Source organism: Lepisosteus platostomus, chromosome 12, assembly GCF_059453375.1.
Source record: "Lepisosteus platostomus isolate fLepPlt1 chromosome 12, fLepPlt1.hap1, whole genome shotgun sequence".
In the NCBI taxonomy this organism is placed as follows: Eukaryota; Metazoa; Chordata; class Actinopteri; order Semionotiformes; family Lepisosteidae; genus Lepisosteus; species Lepisosteus platostomus.
The window spans coordinates 2,783,488-2,807,784 of record NC_142622.1 but is presented as its reverse complement, the minus strand read 5'-3'; the positions used below and the strand labels follow the sequence as shown (position 1 = coordinate 2,807,784).

The window sequence follows — 24,297 nt, the reverse complement described above, 5'->3', positions numbered from 1 at the left end:
AGTTTGATCAAGTATGTTTCAAAGTTCTAGCTGGACAAATTAGATAATATAGAAATCTGGCAGACTAATCAAGGTTACAGATGAAAGCACACAAATGGATCTGGCCATAATTGAAAACAAATCCATTCGAAATCTTTTTTGGACCAGGAAACTCTCTTAATAGACTACAAAGATTCTTGAGGTATTGAATCTCAAGAAATTTCAGTTTTAAAGTATTAAGGTGCTAAAAAATTATAAATTACAATGCATACTCACACAAACACAGCCAAACACATTACAATGATTTTCAAAATGGCTTTTTTAATAAAATACGTTTCAAATGGGAGGTGTTTAAAATCATTCCTCACTTTTTTTGGCAGGATTATTATTTCTGTTTCAAGTTAAAGATGACAGGAGACTTCATATTGATTCATTCATGCAAACTGAACCTTTTGCATAGTCCCAAATTAATTCAAGTTTCAAAAGCTGTACAGTAGATTACAATGCCTGCTATAGTTTTTTTTAAAGAAAATCTGAAACTTTTGCTTAACTTAACAGATCTCTGAAGTATTTATAAACATTTTCTTTTAACGTTTGCTTCATATGAACTTCAGCAAAGTCTTTTTAAGGCTTCAATCAATAACAACACACAGCCAGAAGAGCGACAGAGTAGCAATGTTTATTATTGTGTGAGCTGGTATACTGTTAATAAGACATGTTTGTTAGAATGAAGGCAAAAAAATACTGATAGTTATTTACAGAATGAATATATTTGCTGCATATTTGTAGCTGAACACGTCTTTGCTTTGTGTGCTTTCCCAGATTCTTTCTTACAGTAGAAACTGTTAAAGGCATGAGTTAAAGAGTGCAAACCAGAGCATATATCTGCCCATTGTCATTGTAAGGCACAAAGTGGAATGTTCAGAATGCTTTGGGCTCATCAGATTTTATATTAAGGCACTTTCTCCAGGTTTGGTTTACAAATAAACAGGCTGGAATAGGAGGTGGTTACCCACTAATTCTTATTTACACTTCAATTTCTAATAAAAGGACGTCCGATTTTTAAAGTGTCCCCTGAAAATCCCTGTTTCACATGTTAAATAGACTTCTACAATCTTTTAATGTTCTTTGATCTTTGATCTGCAATTTAACATTCTGTAATTCTAAAAACTGTGGTGCAAATCATAGACTGGTAAAAAAAAAAAACAATTGAGAATTTAATCCTCATAGGTCTGGTTAAAGACATCTATCATTCCTCTGTACATTTTTACACTGTTTGTTGTTCACGGCTGTGTGTGACGCCCGCCGTCCCCTGGCGCGTCGTTCTTTCCTGAGTGAGGGCGCCCGAGGCCTCGGCCGCGCGTCATAGGTGGGCGTGCTCGGAGCTGTGCTCGCTGTCGCGGCTGTCCTCGTTGGCCAGGGAGTCCGCGGAGGGGTGCAGGCCGGCCAGGCCGGAGAACTCGGACGGCAGCAGCGTGCCCTTCTTCACGTTGACCAGTTCTTTCTCTCGCGCCACGGCCCCCTGCTGACCCCCTTTCACTCGCTTCCACTTCATCCGCCTGTTCTGAAACCAGACCTTCACCTGTGTGGGAAATACGCAAAGGAACACACATCAGAGCTGCCATCGTAGCAGAAGGACCTGGGCTCTTTCGCACACGTGCACTTATATTAAAGACTGGGCGGCTTTGCAATGATCCTTCTGGCAGGCCCACTATCTCCTGAATATCCCAGCATCATATTGATCCTTGATGAATTACCATAAGTGTGAAGGTAAGACAGTGATAAAGATCAGATGAAATCACTTTATTGGCCATACACAAGTTCTTCCATTAGGAATTCATCTTTTCACATACCCCAGCTTGCTCTCCATGAGACACACTGACAGGGAGAGAAGCTGGGGGTCAGAGCTCAGGGGCAGCCATTTATACAGCACCCCTGGAGCAGTTGGGGTGAAGGGCCTTGCTCAGGGGCCCAACAGAGTAGGATTCATCTGCCGGCCGCGGGATACGAACCGGCAGCCTTCCAGCCACAGGTGCAGATCCTGAGCCACAGAGCCACTGATCTGCCCTAAAGGCAATGCAGTGCCAAAGGAAAGGTATACAAGTCAAAGTCCACATTAGAGCCAGAGCTCATCCTGGTTTCTGAAGCATTTAGTGAACTAGAGGGCATGTGACACCTCCCTGGGTGGGATGCTGGTCCTTCACAGGGATTAATGGTAAGATAGTGCCCACTTACAACTGGGTGGACTGGAGCAACTGGGCTAGCAGGGACTCAAGCCCCCCACCTACTATTCATGGGTCCAGAGATTCACCCACTATGCTAAGCCACCCCCAAGACTGACATATGCTATTTTAATTTAGAAGCGGATATGAAATAAAAGGTCCACACTAAAACAGAATAGTACCAGAGTGTCTTGAGAGGGAATTTATTTTTCTTTCAAAGTTTTCTTCTGCATGAGAGGGTATTCTGGCAGGAAAACCTCTTCCTTTTAGAAGAAACATACATAATATGGCTAACAGCTGGCAATCCATATTCCTGTCTATCTGTATTCCTGCATTCCTGTTGCAAGCTCAAAACATCAGATCCCATTACGACAGAGTGATTTTATCAAACAAAACTTGGATTAATTGACTTAAATATAAATGGTAAGAAGAAAGCCCTTTAGTCTTCTTCACAGCTCAGAATCATTTATTAAAATCGCTTTCCAAGCTTCACAGACCAGTGAATAGGCAAAACATTTTCAAATGTAAGGACATGATGATTGTAAGACTTGCATTTGGAGCTATTTCTATATCAGCAATTATGTGCTGATGTATCAGGCACATCTGCTCTCTGGCATCAAGCTCTTCCTTCTTTCCCTGAGTCGACAAGTTGTTTAGTATTTACGTCTCCCAGACTGATGATTAAGCTGTTGCTTAAAAAGGTTGGCGAAGAAGTGAACCCACACTGCTCATCTCCCAGGGACCAGATACTTTGCAAAAGGTTTGTTCTGTCTGATTTATTTTAAGGAGTGCTGCGCTGTGCCCTGTGATCACACGGTTAGGAAGTAATTTAATAGGATAAACGTTTATGTTAGGTTTTGATGATACATGCTGTACTATTGATTGGACATGCTTCAGGGACAGGTTGAAGTTTTTGACCTACAAAATCATCCTCTGCCAAGTGCTGAAAAGAAAACAAATATTATGGTATTCTAACCTTTAAAAACTAGCTTAATGCTTAACCATTTAATGTATGCCCAGCCAAAGCAGTTGTGACACTCTTTTTTCAGAAAATGATGACATTGATATTTTCCTACCAATTGCTGAGTCAAGGATCAGCATGTGGAGGTTATAATTTTCACATACTGTACATAATGTTTGTGTGTTTTCATCAAAAAGTGTTTCTTTCATCTGCTTCAGTGAATAAAAAGTACCATACGGGGTAGAATAAGTTTAATATTAAAGCAAAAATAAGTTACCACATTTAAATGTTCTTTAAAGGGAAAACCAGTATATTTACAACCAGTACATTGTTTTCTTTCCTACTGGAGAACAAAGTACCAGGAACTGAAGAAGTCAGCAAAGTTGGCAAATCATATTTAAACTATATTGTATAATTTAAAAACTATAGTCTATATAGTTTATATTACAGTACATACAGTAGAATGTTCTATGCTGAGTACCTATAGAAAGGACTTCACAAACGGGCTTAAAGATTTAAAAACTTTTAAACACAACCTTTTCCAAAAATGTTGTTTTTGGTTGTGCTGGTAGGTCTCCTGTACCGTACTATTTTAGCTCTTAGCAGAGAGAGTTTTCCCAGGAGTATCTGCCCAGAATCCCACACACAGCTAGTTACTTGATCTCTACACGAATCTGTGTTGCTCAAATAACAGAGGTACTGTACAGTACTGTCAGTTTTAAAGGTCTGTGTTGTTCTTGAATGCCTGTCTTTGTTATGCAACATTCATCCCTTACATTAAAAACACATTTCAAATGTTACATACATATTAACTTTTTTTAATGTTATTTTATATAAAAAATAAAATAAATTTTAAATAAACAAAACCATGTAACAGCCAGTGCCTTTGACTTTCTTTTAATTTTTTTTCCACAACATTAGTTTAGTATTGCATTACGAGAATGTATATATATATCAACAGCGCACTATTTTAATGTAAAAATATTTCCACATAGCAGGTGTATCATCAGAAAGACAGCTGACCTAAATATATGACCTTCTATTCAAAAAACACTCACAGCCTAAATCCTTATAGGAAGCAATGATAATTTAATCACTTGGCTGTATAACAATTTACATTCAAGTCACAAAACAAGCTTGTAAACCTTGGGAAAAAGGTACTGTTTTGTAACAATATCAGTGAAGGTAAAGTAACTTCCCTGTAATTTGTGATCTGCCATGGATTTCTACAAAGATTATGCTATGAAGGTTCCAGAAATCTTAAGATTATATACTGTACGTATGTTTACATGCTATACTAGAGCATTCCCTCTGCCTGTCGCCACTAATAATCTATAATCTGGATTATGGCTTTCTCTTTGCAACCAGAAGAACAGACCTCACCTGTTTTGTTATGGAAACTAAAGTGGAAAAACTGAAATACAGAAAATAAATAATAAAAATAAGATCATAAATGATAAAAAAATAGGCTGCTTTGTGCTGGCACTCCTTTGTTTCCATGAAATATCAACATTCTTTTGGCTGCCTGGTATCACCATCATACAGTAGCTTTACTAGTAAGAAGGCTACTGAAGGTTAATGTAACAAGTGTTACAAATAAGGCCACTTGGTCCATCTAATCCATTTGGTAGTTAATCGATCCATAGATCTCTTCCAGCTGTTTGTTGGGTCCAACAGCTCGATTCAATACAGGGCAGTGTAGTGTGTTCCATACTCCAACCAGCCTTTGTGTGAGCACTTGCCTCTTGTTCTTAGATTTCAAAGCAGTTCTATATAGTTTCTACTACAGTATATACACAAACCTGCAGGTTGTGTTTCACCGGTGATACTGATGAAGTTCACTAAGGTGACTTAAATGTACATAAGATCAAACTCCTTGTTATTACCGAAACAGCAGTATCAGCTGGCCTTTTGTAACTCTTCATTTCTGAAATGAAATCAATGTGTTTTTTTTTGCAGTGATTTAAGTTTATGATTATTCAAAATATAGTTTAAATGTATATTTTTTATAAAAATAAAAAGGTCTTATTTTTTACAAAGAACTTTGCAGTTTATACTGCATGTGCCATTTTCTTTGGCAATTGTTATGATACGTTTCACAAGAAACACTGTAGTTTTAAAACAGAAAAAAAGAGAAAAGAGAAAGAAAAAAAACGTTCAGACGTATTTTGACGGTATCTGCTTCTACACGTGTTGACCCAAATGGAGGTGACACTCTGCCAGTCAGTTAATATTTAGTAAGAAAATACTTTTATGATCTTTTTAATTTTAAAATATAAGATATGGAACAATAGCTCGTTAAGGCATCCACTAGACATAAAAACATAATAACATTTCACATGACACCATTAAAATAGAAGATAGGGAATAACAGTTCTCTCAGTCATTAAAGTATTCATTAGACATAAAAAGATAAGGAATGTTAAAGCTTAAAAATGGACCATTTGGCCCTTTCAGCTTATTTGATAGCGTCTGTTCCAAGGATCTCATCCAGCCAATCCAATTCCTGAAGCAGGAAGGGAATCAGCTTTGACAGCATGACCAGATAGCTTATTTCAGACTCCCGCTCACAAGCCACAAAGTAAAACACAACTGCCGAGTGTTTCTGGGTCTATTAGTGGGAGTGTGCCGAAGAGGGGGGCCTCATGCATGCTTTGTTATAATTATCTGGAAAGGAAAGAGTCTTGGGAAAAGCATTTGTGTCATTTCCATGAAAAAAAGCGAATGTAGTAACGTTATTCTGCCAATTATCCATCCGTCCAGTTTCCTGCAGTTCAGGGTCGTGGGGGAGCCGGAGCATATCCCAGCAGGCACCTGGCGGATCTGCCAATTATTGAGTGAAAAAATACATCATCATACTCTATCATACTTATTGTTACGATTTATCATGTCAGATTCCAGAGTGTAAAATACAAATAGGATCATATTTATTTTATTTTAACTAAGGTTGCTGCTGGAAGAGGTGTTAGTGGGGCCAGCGGGGGGCGCTCACCCTGTGGTCCACGTGGGTCCTAATGCCCCAGTATAGTGATGGGGACACTATACTGTAAACAGGTGCCGTCCTTCGGATGAGACGTAAAACCGAGGTCCTGACTCTCTGTGGTCATTAAAAATCCCAGGGCGTTTCTCGAAAAGAGAAGGGGTGTAACCCCGGCGTCCTGGCCAAATTTCCCATTGGCCTTAACCAATCATGGCCTCCTAATAATCCCCATCTATGAATTGGCTTCATTACTCTCTGCTCTCCTCCCCACTAATAGCTGATGTGTGGTGAGCGTTCTGGTGCACTATGGCTGCCGTCGCATCATCCAGGTGGATGCTGCACATTGGTGGTGGTGGAGGGGAGACCCCATTACCTGTAAAGCGCTTTGAGTGGAGTGTCCAGAAAAGCGCTATATAAGTGTAAGCAATTATTATTATTATTATTATTATTATTATTATTATCTTAAAAAGCAACAAGAAAATGTTCTATCCTGTCCCTCAATGCAATCAGAATGTTCTACGTCAACCCCTGAATACATACAGTAAAAATGCTTCTTTTCGAAGAAACTAAGTGTAAGAAGTATTTGTTACATAACTGTGATTTTAGACAAGGTATTTAAATTAATAAACCAGTCATTCTGAATATTTTGTCAGACAAAACCCAACATCAATTCCCGAGGGATCATTGTGATATTGTGGCACGTTACTTGATTCAATCTGGATTAAATCTGGAGCAGTAACCATTTAGTTTAGATTTTTTTTTTAGAAATTACTGGCGAAGAATAATGTACATTTTTCCACAGTGAAAAGTGGAAAGAAAGAAACAAAATGTTTTGGGAGAAGAAGGCTTCACAGCAGAAAAGCTGCATTCCTTCTATCGTTGTACTTTTCAGTCTGAAATTAAACATAAAGTGTTCCTTTGCAGCTAACGCACACTGACACAAACTCCCCACGCGAACCTGTCAGGCTCAGTTTACCCTTACTGTGAATTTTCACAGTCGTTCACACGATGTGACACAGAAATAGCAAGGTTTTCTTTCCCCATGACAACACTCTTGCAGGCAGATGTCTGCACAACGCAAAATAGAAACCAAAAATGTGCCGGAAACACAGGAAAATAAATATTCACACAAGGATGAAGAGTGGCAAGACCTCCGGGACAGAATTGATTTTATTTCTGTCCAGCCAGTATTTTAGTGTAGATAAACCTTCCCAGGGCACAATGAAACTTCGGACTAGCAGCTTCATCAGTAAGGTGTCAGAGTAATGTCTCATTACAACATTTTCAGGATGAAAAGTGCTCTACAACTAAATAGTTACAGAATTTCACAACAGAGAAATACTGGCATTCAATTTTCACTGCCAATTCTGGACTCCTGTCCTCTGGTTAAAATGTATGCTTATTCAGTCTTATTTACTTTACTTTATTTCTTAAAGCAGCTTAATACAACCTTCCTGCAACTTATGTAAGAATACACAAAATAATCTTAAATATTTCTAACTGGTGGGTGTGCCTCTTTTTCTCTATCTGATTTACCCTCAACAGTCAACGTCAGTATTCACTAGCTACAGTACGTTTGAAAGTGTTCTGCAGACTGAAAGTCAGAAATCAGATTAAATCAGTGCTAGTACAAATAATGTCACTAAATTAGAAGCAGGAGTTCTGTTTCTGAGGTACACAATGTTTACATTTTTGTGACCTTTTAAAAATAAATTTGGTCCAATTAATTAAAATTAATAAGAAATTCTGTCAAGGAAGAATAAAGATTGGGAAAGCAATTGTTTTATTTTAATAATAGTAGTCAAAAGGAAAAACGTCTTTCAGAGGAAATTTTCTTTTTTAAGGAAATTCCTGACTGTAGTACAGTTATCAGAGATATTGATTTTACTGTAGGTTAAAATAAAATGTAGCTTTATACTGTGCTGTTTCAGCCTCTGAAGTTGTAGTCTCCAAATGTATTCAGACCTTTGAGAAACTGTCCATGGACCTTATTTAGCAAAGGAAATGCATATATCGAATTTATTCAAAAAAATCTGAATTAAAAGATAAAAAAAAATATGAAATGGAATACTCAAAGTATCAATATCAGAACTGTAAAATGCATTTCTCACCACACAAAACTCAGATTTATTCATGTTCTGTAAATATGTCAAAAAATAAATGCTGCAAATGTAATTTTCTGGTGCCTCTTAGTCATCTGGTTGTATAAAGGCTTAAAAAAGTTTAGAGATTCTTTCTGAAAGTCACCTTGATTGCCAAATAATTGTTTCAAAAATCAAATATGAACAAATGATGTGATTGGATGAGACACTGTCTGGGTTTTTGGACAATATTCCCAATGGTATGATTAACTCAGAAAGGAGAAGGTTGTGTCCAGAAAGAATGACTCCTTCAGGGCTGTTTTGCAGCTTCTGGTCCTGGTGATCTGGGTAGAACTCAGGGAACTCAGGGACAGATGATTATGAAATATTAACAGGATATGTTAGCCACAAAATGGTGCCTTCCATCAAGAATCTCAAGCTTAGTTACAACTGAGTTTACAAACAGGGTAACAATATACAGTAAAGCCTATAATGGATTTCAATGACCAAATTGGTAAGCGAGCATAAGAGTCAGTGTTCTTGATTGGTTATTGTACTGTACATGTGCACACGTGACATGGGCACACTGCACAAGCTATGGGAGCAGGACAAGTTCTGTCAAATATCCCTAATGAGTTGTTTAAGAGCCAAAGAAGAGACTACATAATGCTGATCACTGGTACAGTATATGAATAAATCTGAACATCAAGCATTTAGAATGATATGTTCTGTGGCTATTTTTGACAGATGTTCAACTTATACTGTACATATCATATTGAAAGTTATAGACAGATTTATTCTACGATCAATGTGTATCCAATTTTGAATGTACACACAGATTTCCATTCTAAATTAACTTTGCGTTATTGATCATCAAGTATATGAATACATTTGAAGGCTACTGTACAGTATATTATCCATATACTAAAAATCTAAATTAGATCAGAAAAAGCTAAATACTGTATGTTGGCATTCCAAGTTCTGCAATTGTAAGTAAAACAAGATCACACTACAGTACGTGTGGAGATGAATACTTTGAAAAAGTGTTGAAAAGTACAACACCAGTACACTTTTAAAAAATTGGCGCAACATCAGGGATTCTGGTATTTGTTTCAAAACAAACTCTTCATAGCAAATGTAGCTTAACAATTTGCCTAGTCAGCTTACAAAGTTTATTTTGAGATTCAAGTGCCAGGTCACTTATGAAGGAATTACATCTGGATCAACATCAGTTCTTCATGCATTCATTCGGATACAGGTATCAGGGTAGTTTTTAGGTCTAACAGAAATAAATAGAATAAAAGTCAGTAGGGTTGAATAGGTAAATCAGAACCATTCATTTGAAGGATATTATTACTGTTATTTCTTACTTGTCTTTCAGTGAGATCTAGATTCACAGCAATTTCATATCTTCGAAGTCTCGTCAAGTAGTTGTGGTGGGCGAATTCTGTTTCGAGCTCTCTGATTTGCTCTTTGGTGAATGCAGTCCTCTCTTTCCTGGGTTTGCTGCTTACGTCTGACTTAAAGTTCCCATCTTGGGAGTCTGAAATGAAAAACAGAACATTTTCCAGTCGCCATAAAAAAAAAAAAAATCGTGATAAACTGCAGGTGCACATCTGAAAAAAAAAATCAAGCAGGAAAAAAAAATTCAGGTAACTAAAACAATTAAGGTTCCCCATCACTTTTTGTATCATTCTGGAATAGTTTATTCACACTTCAAGGGAACGGGCTGCCTAGTGTGGTGTGTGTGGAACTGGCAGCTGTACTTCTCCAGGCTTTTTTTGTTTCCCGGCTAAGAGTCACTTCATTTAAATTGAATCTGATACTTTTATTATTCTAAGATTATAAAAAAAGGGGGCTTCATATTATAAAGCGTATTTCAGCTAAAACATTTAAAAAAAATCAAAAGTTATGATTTGCATAGAAATGCTGGAGCCAAGGTATAAGTATGTTTTTCCAAAAAATACTCTGCTTTCTCTCACATGGCAGATCTGACGTTACATACACAACTTTAAATCTTTGACTGCAACAAGTCCAAACACTGACAGTAACAGCAGTTATAACCAGCACAAATGAGCTCCAGTGGAGAAGAGAGATCCGTTCTGCATTCATGTGTTTGCAAAAACAGTGATCCTGCTGGTTAAGGATATTTAACTAAAAAGAATGGCAAAGAATTGTATCGACATGCAAACTGAGACAAGCTTCTCTGTTAAGCTGAAATTAAATATATATATATTTACTGCATCTTTCAATGCATTTTTGTACTCTGTATGCCAGGATTAATTTTAGCTTCACACCTAAAGGGATGTGAGCTTTTATCTTAAATAAATAGGAGCGGAGGAGAAGCTCTTGTATGCAAACATCATCCATCTGCTGTGAAACAATGTAGGAAAAGTCAGTGTCCAGCATTCTGCAAAATCCCACATCAACCGCTAGCACAAACATCACATCTCTGTTCAAATTGTGTGAGTCCGAAAATGCGAATGAATAACCACCTTCAAGTTGATTTGCACATTTCAGTATCCCTCATGGACTTCTAACTATCTCAACAAAGCAGTGTTTTTTTTTTCATTTTTTCAATTTTTTGGGATCTTCATTCCCCTCTTAGAAAAGGTTTTACCAGTCATTGAAATGTACATCGCACAGTTACTTCTTTCCTTATTGCATATTAATTATTAGCAAACGTTTTTATCTATCTTTCTTCTTGGAAAATAAATCAGCATGTACTATTATTTTCTACCCCACTGCGCTTCATATTACTTTGTGGCTTGGAGTTTTTCTCTATACACTTCAAACACACACTGCACATCTCGCTTCAAGGCATCACAGTTTGCAAGCTAATTTATCTGCGGTTCATTTGTGAAGTGTGTGTTAATCCTATTGGCATTAACGTGCTAAATTACCAATGCAATTCACCCTAACGCATAAAAATACAACAGCTGACACTCTAATGCCACGTCAATGTACTGTACAAGAAACAAGCAGCCCGTTCATGCAAATATTAAAGTCTGGCTGACTTTTTTTTCTTGCTGTCCCGTGATATTGTTTTTAGAACTAACTCCCCGAGTTCTGTTTTATTTATCCAAACTCTCGGGAGGGTTGAAATTATTGTACTACATGTTCTGACCTTATCATTCAATATTATTGACAGAAATAACGCATTTTGGCAGGCTAGACAACGGCAAAATGCAATGCGTGCTGCTGATTAAAAAACACCCTCAAATGTTTTGGCTCAGAAACAATATTATGTCCTCAAAGAAAAAAAAAATAAGATTAGATATGAAAGCTTTAATTAAGCACAGATAACTGTATTATGGTATTAATTCCTACAATATTTCCAAATCATTGACGAAATGGCCACATGCCATACAAATAAACATCACAGTAGGTGCAAAAATGATAAAAAGGCGAAGCCACACATTTTAAATTATATTTACTATTTTCCAAGCTGTCTAAAAAACTGCAGGAAATGCAAAGAAATATTGAAATTTTATTGTCCCAAATTCAGTGGTGAAACCCGTGCAGTCCGGGGATGTGTATCACTGGTGTTGACTGACAGTCTGATGTGTGAAGGGGTGTTGAAAATGGTGAAAAGCCCACCATTCAAACTTTTTTAAGCGCTTTGAGAAGCCACCTTTAAAGGCGCTATATAAAATAAAGTTTATTATTATTATTATTATTTTTTCCTACTTCAATCTGTTATGCAGTTGTATTGCAAAAAGATCATGCCCTGTGCCACAGATCAGAACTATGCCGTCAGGCAACTGGTTTACAAGAATCCTCACTCTTCATTTCAGTTGCTCTTCAAAATTTCGTGACTGAAATGGTGTCAGAGATCTATGGTCAATTTTATTAAGCAGAAGTGCAGGAAAGCATGGATGTTCTTTAATAGCAAAATTGATGGACATGTCTCCCCAGTCTTTTGGACAAGGAACAACAACAGTTTGTTTTTGTTTTTGCTTTTATGACTTGGGTTTAGATCTGTAGTAGAGACATGGTACTAATGTTCAATTTCCCTTTTCAATAATTGAGCATTCTTGCTCCAGGAGTACAAACTCTTCCCACACACCTGATTCTCATTTGCATCACAATCATGCTACTTCAATTGTGAAACTAACTTGCACGCTGTTCACATCTATTTTGACTTGTAAATAAACTCTGTGATCCCCTTTACTTTATTGAGACAGTTAATTTGTTAAAGAGTGTTTTTTCAATGACAGTAGCTGTATAAGGTTCTCATTCAATAGTTATACTGTATACACAGTACAGTAGCTTGATATAAAGTCTCAGAGTCAAGAGTTTTAGCTCCATTGGAGCTACAATACGTTTGTTGTGCTTATTTCACTAATAAATGTTCAAATGTGAAATTCTTACACAGCTCAAAATCTCTGTTAACTTCTGTAATGAATGTTTGCATGGTTTTACATTATGTTTCATTGTTATTTGTGTGTTCTCTATATGTTTTCAGTTGATCAGTTGATTCAGTCTCTCCAAAGCACAATTATGACATTTATTTAAATTCATGATAAGCAGTACTTTAAAGTAAAATTTTTCTTCTTTTATTTTGACCTAAACTTCTGTTATGATTCATGTTTCACTGAAGACAAATTACTTTTCAGGGTAGCTACCTGCAGCACTTCATTTATCAGGAGTTATAACATAACAGAAGTTAATATTTAATATAACAGCATTATTAAATTTGTTTTTGTACCAATGAAGGAAAAAAAATAGGTAAAGGTTATTTTCTGTGTTACTGACGGCATGAAGGGTTTAAAGTAAATTGTTCAGTAAGAAAGTGTACATTATTTATGAACACAAGAAAGACTACAAACAAAAGAAGTACATTTTCCACATCAAGCCCATTCAGTAACTAGTAGCTAATTGATCTCAGGATCTCATTCAGTTGATTTCTTGACATAAACCAGGGTTTTGGCTTTAACAACATGGCTGGACAGCTTGTACCACACTCCTACAACCCTTTGTGTAAAGAAGTACCTCCTATTCTCAGATATTGTTGCACATTGTTTCCATATCAGTGTGCTGTTATGCAGAAATAATACTGATCCTCTATTCAGTACAGACAAACTGTACATTAAAACATCTTCAGTTCATGGTATATGAGGTACAATGAATACATTTTCTACATTCTTCATTAAAACTTGTTAATTATATTTCATCATGGCAGATACCCAATCAAGAACAAAGCCCAAGTCTATACTGAATCCCATGTAATCGTGCTATTCAAGATATAAAGCATAAAGGCTACAGCTGTGCATTCATTCATTTACTCCAGGTCTTCAACGGTGACAATGACAAAACAAACATCTGCCAGTGACAGAACAACACTGTCTTAATCAGAACAGTGCCCGATTACGTTCACACTGAGAATGGATACAGCCTGCGTAGGCTGGAAGAGATGGAGCCCATCAGCAAAGCAACATACTGTACAGTACAAACAAGAGGAGACCATTCTGCCTGTTTAGCTCGTTTGGTTTTGAGTAGCTAATTGATCCACGTATCTCATCCAGACGTTGTATCCAAGCTATCAGCCAGAATAACAGCTTGGCTTCAACAGCATGAGTTGCAGCTTGTTTCACTCTCCCGCCACCCTTTGTGTAAAGAAGTGTGCCATGTCCTGCTGGGAGGATCGCATGCAGTTGTTTCTTGAAAGAATCCAAGGTATCTTATTTCTGGATTGCTCGTCCCAGACTCCCACAACCTTTGTACAAAAAAAGTGCCTCCTGCTCTTATTTAGAAATGCACTTCCTCATACAGCAGTTGTGTTTCCCTGTTGTTGCCGAAGAAGTCCATGAGACTCTCAGGGTCTTTGAGGATTCTGAACACTTGTATGAGGTGCCTTCATACTCTTCTCTGTTCATGATTAAAAAGGTTCAGTTCCTTCAGCTTGTCAGTGTCGGGCCGTCTTAGTTATCCTAACCGAATACCCATTATTAGCTATGACAGATAATATACAGTAGTCAGCAGTGCTCTGAACACGCAGAATGTATTTTGAATTTTAACCTGATTAACGTAAGGTTAAGATATACAGCGAAACTTGTTAATATTTCTGTCCCATTAACCTTGGGGCTGTAATAAATATGACTAATTCTGAACATGCAAAACTACGCCGTCTTAAATATAAGACTGTATGTAATACTATACGTTGATCCGTATACTGTGTATGCCGTGTGTACTGTACAGTACAGTACACTCTGCCTCTTCATTTTGGGACTACAGAACTGTAGTACAATAAACCCTAATTAAACATTATGATAAAACGATCTGTTTCATATCAGATTATCCACTGTAGCAAGAGGACCCACCAGTTTCCCAGAAGTTCAAGGAAAGCCGTGAACGCGTTTATACTGTACGATGGCATGCTTTTACCTGGGCGTTCAGAGCTCAAGACAGCGCCCAGCGGCTGTTGCGTATATACTGAGACTAGCTACCGTACCAAGCCATGCTGTCGAAGCCAAAACCCCGCTGGGTGACATGGATACGGCTGAATATTACTTGAGCAGCCAGAGAAATCAAATAAATGCTGACGCGTTTACGTGTGGTATCTTCGAAGGTTCCTTAAGTTGCAGATTCGTCAATTCACTTCTTAAAGGAGTCAAGTGCTTGCTGTAAATTCTGATATTTTTTTTGTAGTCTGTGATGAGCGATGCCAATAATAAAAAAAAATATATCCTAATCGCTCACAATTCCAGGTCGTTCAGCTGGGTCATAAACTTTCTCCGTGTAGTCATTTCGTTTCTTACGTACAGTAAGTTGTTGAATTCTTCTTGGAAGTGCTTGAGAAGAGTATATTAAAAGAAAAACGGAATATGAAGCAATCAATGTAAAGCTCATTTAGCCTCTGGGCCGAATCTCTGCAATACCTTTGTTCTATGTTTTACAACCTTATACTACAGTATTAAAGCTTTAAAACTGGATGGGTTAGTCAAATGAGATTTTTTGTACACCGAAAATGTTTGATCTGCAACTGTTTTACAGCCGAATCACCCCGTCTGTAAACATCTATACATACTGTACTGTACATATCGGAATACAATGAAATAATGTTTCGAGTATAAAAAAAGAAAAATATCAGGAATAAGAAGCAAACAAAACATTTAGCGGCTGCGAACTGGTTTCATCAGCACAATGTAGCCTAGTCCTGAGTTTTTTTTAATGCTTTTTCCCCATTGGTATAGTACATATTATTTTCTATTTTGTTTTAACACGGGTGGGCTAAAATTATTTTTTTCTGCCGTTGGCATTTCTTATTTTTCATATTTATATCTTCTGTAACATAAAATGATCTTCAGCTATGAAAACGTTTCTTTAGTGGGTGTGTTTTACAAAAGCGCAGCCATAGTAAATCCTTGCTCAATAATTCCGCGTTCTAAGGGATCCTGCATCAACAAAACGCATAAATTGGAACAAGAGTTACGGGCATGCTAGCTTTCCACTCAATCCCTGGACAATTATATTTGACAGTTAATTTGCTCCTATTTCACGCAAATGTTTTGTAACTACTGACCATAATCCACCATATCATTTGATTCAATTTAATGTGTGAAGAGAAACATATCTAATAGGCACAGTGCAATATCCCCGTTGGGATAAAAAGCCTATCTTATTTACTATTATAGTAAAAAAAAATCATTATCATGCTTTTTGGATTCCGCAAACCTACTGTATAAAACATTCTGTTTCATACGCCAACCAAAAGCAGCAGTCTTATTCGGATAACTGCACAAAGGCTTTGACAAAGCAGTTAAAAATATGACCTGCGAGACAGACAGTCCCACCTGAAGGAATCGTTGGTGGGCATTGAGTAATCTACAGTATACTTCAGGGTTTTAATACAATAGGGTTGTTGCTGTAACGTTAACAACGGTTCATGCATTTCAAAGGTATTTCACACTGTGAACTGGAGACACTTCTTTAGGATTGTGGGAGTCTGGAAGATGCCTGTGCCTAGTCATGTTGTTAAAACCCTGGTTTCATTCAAGAAATGGCTGGATGAGATCTTCCGATCCATCAGCTATTGAAACTCCAAATGAGCTAAATGGTTTAAACACATAAATTAGAACAAGAAGCTCCTTTTGTTTTTTATCCAATCTTATCAACTTAACTGAGAATTTGTTGTTTTTCTCCAACAGTGTTTTGCAAAACACCCTTGATTACCCACAAACTAGGATGTGGAAACTCTTTCTTAGCCTTCAGTACAGCTGCACTTTTCCCTGGCAGACAGTTACCGAATTTAAGAGACGGGCTTTCAGAAGATTTGGAGTACAAATTGCAATCTGCCTTTTTTTTCCCAAACAAAAGAATAATATTACAGTGCAATGAAACAGCAAGTTGAATTATTTGGCGTCATGACCTCATTCACAGAATCTACAGCTGTGTGGACTCTCCTATAACAATTCAAAATATACCATAAACGTGCAGAGAACAGTCTGAGAATAAAGCATATACTGTATGATTATCAAGCATTCCAAACAATATAAATATTAGACATGCAACAGAGTTACTCACTATGGAAATCGTGAATAATCTTAAAATCTGTATACCACAGCAAACAGAAAATACACTATAGACCTACAGTACAGCAGAGCAATTCATTTTCCATGGATCTGAATGTACTAGAAGACAACTAGACTGACTTGAAGAGAAGACTGTTTTTCATCCCACACATGGTATAAAGATAAACAGGCAGCAATCCCAACTTACATTTATAGGATACTTTTAAGCTAAATAGCAAAACTCAACATTTTATCATGGAGACAGCAGGAGGTACAGTAGTCTCTGCTTTACCTTCCTCAGATATTTCAATTTAAAAAATGGAAGTATAGGTTTACTGTATAGGCATACAGTATGAAACATATACTCCTAGATTGTTCCTTATGAGGTTTCAGACCAGGCTACATTCCAGCTGGGAAATGGGCACCTTGCTGAATACTGTCAAAGCTGAGGCTGACTGACCACGACATGTCTGCAGAAACAAGAGCAGTTTCATGAGGTGTAGCAGCGTTTATCCTCCCTTCCTGTCGTCAGCAGGACACATGCTCTACACGGTCCATGAAGTCAAAGGGAACCCTTTGTAAAACAGCTTGATGCACCACATTTAAATTATTTTCCCTGCTGTTTTGGATTTGCTAGATGTTTTCATTGAAACCTTCATAGAAATGCCAGTTGACAGACAGCAGAAATGCAGTCAGCTTTTGCCGTCTTCTTAAACCATATGGAACCACGAGGGCACACTGAACCTGAGCTGAGTTGAGAGAATCCAAAGAAAAAAACGCACACGTCCTCTGAAATCGGCTGCCGGGCCTAGATGCCTTCGGCTCGCTCTGCTGCCCGGAAAGAAAATTCATGGAACTTGTGCCTCAGCCCAAGCGTGAATACAGCCCTACTTCATACCACCAGATTCCCAGCTGTTGTCCCAGCTGACTGTAGGTCATGCACTGGAGACCCCATTCACAGTCAGTAACGCATTTCCAGGTAATATTTCAAAATAATACTTCAATGTAATAATTGAATTAACATTTCAATTGTTGATAAAACACCCCTTTAGTACCTCCTAGTTAAACTGACATCTCATAAATGTACAGATTTGTTACTAATATTTTCTGTTATTATTTATGTGAAAAAGCAGCTATTCATTGCAGAAAAAAAATATAAAAAAAAGATCTAAAGGAAGACTGATGACTTAAAGGTATATTGTTATCAGAACATAAAGGGGAAAGGCTCCATGACAATTGGAAAAAACTGTTGTATTTACGTTCATAGGTTTCTCTATTAGAGACACATATTGTAAGAAAAGGTTTTTTATGTACAGAAGGATCATTGAAAACTGTTCAACACTGTATTTATTCTGTAGGTTGGGACAAATGGTCACAACAAGATCTGTGGATAAATGTATAATAGTTGTCTTCAGGTTACTTTGGAGGCAGAGAAAAAGGATTTAATAAAATCAAATAAAAACCGCAGAAATATTTCATTTATTTTATTACATGACTGAGTATGAGTCTTAACATTCAAACTCATAACTCATCTTCACACAAACGGTTTGGTATGATCAACTGTCGCTTATCTGAATTTTACATTAAGAGTCAAGGATTACTTTATGAGGTGTAAAGAGCAGACAGGCTATAAAATTCTTACATCCTCCGTTGTACAGATCAAGTCTTTCTTCTTAATTTCCTAATAATTCCCCGTGTTTAAAAGTGATTTATAAATGCAGTGGTGCTGTGCAAGGGAAGTAAAATAATAGGCTACTGTAGTGAAACAGTGCCTGAAGCCATTTCTGGTAAAGTAAAAAAAAAAGTTTTCTCAGAAAAATGTTTGTAGCCTGTAACAGCATAGGTACTGTACAATCCTGGCATAAGAGACCAATGACTGTTTAAATCGCAAAGGCTTGCTACTTAACACTATTCAGGTTCTGAGATTAAAACAGACTACATTTGTGGGAATACTTTTTTGAAGTGGGAAAAAAGGAATAAAAAATAACATGTTCATTTTTATTGTTGGAGATCTAAAGCAGAACTAAAGGTGTGCTTTTTGGAATTGTTATCTTTAAAATACAGCTGGAAATCATAACACATCCGTGACAAATGAGTGAATTGTAACAGATTTAAACCTTGTCGCAATTCAATGAAACGTGATGAATGTGAAGATAAAAACTGTGAAATTGGTACAAAACCACAAGTAGAAGCTATGATGCAAGACTGTAAGCATCTGAGGAAGATGAAGTGAGTGTACCGTACTCCGGCGTTATTTTAGTGGCACTTGAAGAATTAAGTGATTCTATTTTTTTTTAAAAAGACAATCTACAACATGAATAAGAGAATCACTTTGAATTTTCTATGAATGCACAGAAGGAGGGATTTACAATTGATGCCATGAAAATACAACTATTTGTACTGTCTTTTAAAACTGGTGTTAGGACTTTTAAAATTTGTGCAGTTTTCTACTGTAAGTGTTTACTTTTCTGTAACCATGATTGTGAAGTTAAAGATGGAGGAATGAGTCTGGAGCTTCAGAATTTCAAGCAGGGCTCTCTCAGCAGTTGCAGCCTTTCAGTGAAAATGGCCTCATGCCTCTACAGACAAGATCCAATCCTGACCTCAGCGCTTTTACATTCGCTGAACTTCATAATTTATGTTCCAAATGTTTCGTGAAATATTGCGCCCAGTTTTCTTCAAAGAAGAGACGAAAACCTTCTGAATGCCCACTTTCTCCCTAGTGGTAGATAAAGGCTGTTGGTTATTCCAGGATAAAGTCCAGTGGGTTATTTCTGAGCATGGTGAACACCATTTTAGTCTTTCTTTTCCTTTTTGCTTTTGTGAAGGTGAAAAAAACGAATGTTGATCTTAGATGTTAATGACGGATAATGGAAGTGCATGGATAGCAGACACTGATCGTGAGGTTTATAACACGCAACACAGGAAAATACATTGCTTTGAAGAACTTTCTACTTATTTTAACAAGTGGCTTACAGATTTTTTCTTGTATATACTTTTGAGCACGAATGTTATTTGAATACGAAAATGAAAAAAAGGTTGTGAGACCCTCTTTAAAAGTTTATATTTCAGATGCCGTGGTTTTCATTAAGCACTAGAGCCCCCCTAACCTTAACTATTTAACTACTCTTAATTAACCATTATCTAAATAAGGAGAAAAAATAAATAAGACCGAATGAAAAAATACATTATATTTAAAGCCAAAACATGTCTTAAATTGTTGATTGATGATGGAAATTAATTCAGACCAGGAAAGATTATAATTAATTCTAATAAAAATTAATACTGTTTATTTTCCATATGAAGTGCAATTTTAGGGGGAATTGTTTCAGAAGAATGCTATTGGACCAAAGAGGGTCAGACACCAATCACTAGCATTTAACACGGGGCTGAGTGTTTAGTTGAGTTTCCTTAGGTCTTTGCATTTGACCTTTGTGAACTTATTTTTTGAGTAACGTATATTTTAAGTGGCAAAGAAACAAATAGTAAACAAGCCTTGTTTGTTTTAATGATGATTGATAATCATCATTGTCGTTCAATTCTTTAATAATTCAGTGCATTTTCTCAGATTCTAAAGTTCACATTTAATTTCATTTAAAATAATAACAAAACATTTCAACAGCTGCACAATAAGTCTATTTTCATTTATCTAAATAGTTACAATATTGTACACTAAAATGTCTGCAAGAGATTTGATAAAGTGAAGCTGTTAAAATAGAAAAAGTTATCCACGGACAAGAATAATTGAAATAATTAGAAGAAAAAAGGCATTACTTTCTCTGAAGATGAGTGGATATTTGTTAGGATGAGATATCCAATATTTACAATAACTAAGTCTGAGGTAAGAACTAAATACTGGCTGAGTTAATAAAGAATTAATGTCAGCAGTCCACTTTCTTTTTATTATTTTCAAGCCTTGAAATGCACCTCTTTTGTGGCCACTCTTGTGCATGTAATAAGAAAGTCATAGTTGTTACAAATGCTTTCATGAAACAAAAACATTCAGTGCATCAATTAAGAGTCTGCAATAAAATGACATTCAGTAAAAAGTAAATTGTCCAAAATGAAATCCTAGTTTAAACCAAGAGTTATTACAGTATGTCGTGACTCTATTATGGCTAGAGGGTTGCAATAGCATTGATTAAAGTTTGATCTTCCATTTAAATTTATACATTTATTTTCATAGAAGTATGAAATATTTGAGAAAAGCTCTTCCGTGTTTGAAAATTTCACAATTACAGTCCTATGTACAGGTATTAATCTTTTGTTTCCTATTTTACACCTAGTAAAGTTTTCCTACATTTTAACTATCACTAAGTGACATTATTTATAACATTGAAAGGAAGTGCTGACTTTGAAGTCAGACTATCTTGTCACTGTAGCGGACATGGAACGTGCTGAATTTGATGCCTGGGGTTTTTACAAAGATTTTTTTTTTTAATCCCAACTGTTTTCTTAATCTATTGAGACAAAAATGAGCAGTACAATTCAGAATATAATTTGTAATTCTTTCATTAAATGCGCTATGTTAAAATATTTAGGACAACATTGCTTTAAAATGTTTGTGTATTATACAGTTCACAATAAATCCTATTTAACAAGGTAACACTATTTGTTATTCTGCTCTAGTAGTAAAACTGGAGAGTGTAAAAATCTCCTCTTTATTTCAGTATCCCAGACAAGTTAAATGTACATAACTGAATAATTGTAAGTTTACAATTTTACAATTTTTCTTCAGTAGAGAAGTACATACTGTATGGAATGGATGCTTTTGGGGGGCATTTTGTTCAGGTTAACTAATGACAGACAAAAGTGTAAATTTTACAGGTCTGATGCAAATAGTAAACATTATTGGAGCTTCTGTTTCTGTTAAAATAGTTTTCCGAGATGCACTGAAAACTTTTATAACCCTTATGTTTGGGCTGCAGTGCCATAGATTTTTTCCAATTCAATCCAGGAATATTTCTATGATATAAAGCATATACTGTAATTGAGTACATATTATCCTTTCTATCAGTGAGATTTTATCAGCCTTTTTTTATTATGTGTATCAGATTTTAATCTATTTGATTTAAATTAAACGTTCAACTGCAAAATGCAAGGAAAACATGTATCAAGCACTTTGCCCATCATTTCATGATCGTATTTCAAATTAAAAATAATTGAATTACCTGTAAAAACTTGGGAACACACCCTTGCGTAGTTAACCTGATTAGAAATCTACAGTATTTATAAAATATAACTGTGGACTTTAATAATCAGCATTATCATGTGAAAAATCCTAAATGTGAATTTTATCTTATTTAAAATACTATATACCAAAATTCTTTCGAATATTTGTGAATAATTCTATAGTTATCTCTGTAAACATAAATAATTATCAGATTGCCTCAGATGCTTAGTCTCTTTCAAGTTTCAGTCTTTTCAGCCTGACACGGTATGAGCCATTACACACAGATGTCGGAAAAAAATTTAAAGGAGGCCCAAGATGTTCAGGTGTTAAATTTTACATTTTCGGAGAAGGTTTTACAACTCCACATCATTTTCTGTGTTAACGTGCCTCAAAATGAATCAGAAATCAAATATTTTACGTGAAAGTGTCAACAAAGTGGTTTACTTGCAAACTAACTAAATGCTGAAAAAAAGTACAGTACCTGCTCCTTGAAACAAGCCAATGAAAGGATCTTTTACGTACTCTTACCAACAGCTAAAAGTTAAGTTCAAAAGAACAGAATCAAGGTGCCTGCCAACATTTCTAAGAGATGCAGGCATGATAATATTCCAAATCTTGTATCATACCTGCCTGCTGAAATCTATTCTTTAAATTAAACTAACATATTAAAAACTGTACATATTTTATACTACTCCTTACAGATCTTCTTAGGACAGTGTGTGAGCAGCCATTACAGGTCCTTACATCTCTCACTACACTACACTTTTTATTCTTTCAAATTGAGCCACGCAAGGCTCCATGTTCTGTCAAAACTCAGTTAACAATCGCGTCATTGAGAGATGGACATATTGTATTATTCCCCCACAGGGAAACAACATTTTTGTATAATGTTTTCAATAGCCCTGGGAATCCATAAATGAGAATATTTTCCATAAAACGACTGCGCATTTGCAATACGTGTGGCGGAGCTCAGCCTTCAGTATGCAGCTGAAATAGACAGGCTCGAAACTTTGCCTGAGATTCTGGATGCCAGCAGTGAGCTTTCCCCGCAGCAGATACTCTTTAACTCTCTGGCTCCCGAAGGGCGAGCCCCGAAGCGCGCGCGTGCGTTCCCACATAGGGAACGAGCAGGTCGGGGGGCAGAGGAGAGGCGAGGACGGCGGCCCCCCCAGTCTTACCTGAGCCATGGCTTTTCCTTTTACTGCTCCTTTTCTCTGCCTCTGCGGGAGACAGCGCCTGCCTGCCGAAGTCCCCAGGTGCGCAGGATGCCCCCGTGGGGGTGGTGCTGCCCAGGCTGGGTGTGCTCGCGCACAGGTTCGGGGGGCTGGGCCCCAGATCTGTGGCGGCGGAGTCCGGGGGCTGCAGGCAGAGGCTGTGCCGGGTGGCAGCGGGAGGAGAGGGCATCTGTGGAATGTGCCAGCTGGAGGGGTGATGCTGCTGCTGCTGCTGCTGCTGGTGGTGGTGGTGGTGGTGGTGCTGCTGGTGGTGGTGGTGCCCTCTGTGATGCTGGCTGGCGAACAGGCCCTCATCGTTGGAATATCCAGCTATGATGCAGGAGGGCGAGGAGGTGGACAGGTCAGGGTAAGAAACGTGGTCCGTTCTTCCGTGGAGGGCCAGGGAGGACTGCGAGAAGGCTGGGTGCAAGCCCTGCGCGGGGGCATGAGGGCTGCGCAGGCAGCCGAACAGCGTGTGATCCATGTCATGCAAACGTGAGGTTCCAGAGAGGAAAAGAACGAGAAACCGGGAAAAAAAAGCAACACAAAGATCCCAATAACGCCACCCCTTTTTAGTTTTCACCTCATATACTCAACTAACTTTTTTTTCTCCCCCTGAAAAAGACAGAGGCAAACTTTTTTTTCTGCAAAAAAGGGAGCTCCTCAGATAATCCAGATCATTCACGACAGTTGCCAGGCTGCTTTGGATAAACACAGAGCCCAAGATAAGCCGCTGAAGAGATTCTCAGATGACAGAAAGGGAGGCTGAAGCCAGTGGAAGGTGGTTCCAAGGAAGGGCTTTAAGGGGGGAGAAAGTGGAGGGGATGTTATAAATAGTGTGTAATGTGAGCTGGAGGCTGGGTCAGAGACTCAGTACTGACCACATGCATATGATCTGCCTCCAAAAAGCAACTTACAATAAATCTGCAATATTAAAATGGTTATGCCTTAGAAAAGCATGCAATTTATTTTGGACACAGGCTACTTGACCCCGGTAGCACTTTTTTTTTCTTTTAACCATTGCGTCAGAGTGTGAGATGAAAATGCAGCGCAAGAGTTCATTAATGTGCTAATACTTTTGTGGTTTTAAGTAAAAAGTGTTTTTTTTTTACAACAACTGCTATTAGACTTTTGCAGTGTTCTAAGTATTTCCAATGCAGTTTGTGACATCTTT

At 37.2% G+C, this 24,297-nt stretch overlaps 1 protein-coding gene across 1 annotated transcript; it reads right to left on the bottom strand.

Annotated features, from left to right (window-relative positions):
• Window positions 1-280: 280 nt before the first annotated feature.
• On the bottom strand, window positions 281-23,924 carry LOC148650860 (homeobox protein MOX-2-like). Its single transcript, XM_088600447.1, has 3 exons — window positions 23,088-23,924; window positions 9,594-9,766; window positions 281-1,561 (listed from the first exon to the last, which is right to left on the bottom strand). The coding sequence occupies exons 1-3, from the start codon at window positions 23,605-23,607 to the stop codon at window positions 1,343-1,345; spliced, it is 912 nt and encodes a 303-aa protein (XP_088456573.1). The 5' UTR covers window positions 23,608-23,924; the 3' UTR covers window positions 281-1,342.
• Between the last annotated feature and the right edge of the window lie 373 nt (window positions 23,925-24,297).

Bases quoted from the DNA above. Each gene is read 5' to 3' on its own strand.
- LOC148650860 (XM_088600447.1), bottom strand. From the start codon at position 23,607: ATGGATCACACGCTGTTCGGCTGCCTGCGCAGCCCTCATGCCCCCGCG. The intron at 9,767-23,087 runs GTAAGACTGGGG...TTTTCATTTCAG, and splicing joins AAGGAAAAGCCATGGCTCAG to ACTCCCAAGATGGGAACTTT. The intron at 1,562-9,593 runs GTAAGAAATAAC...TTTCCCACACAG, and splicing joins TAGATCTCACTGAAAGACAA to GTGAAGGTCTGGTTTCAGAA.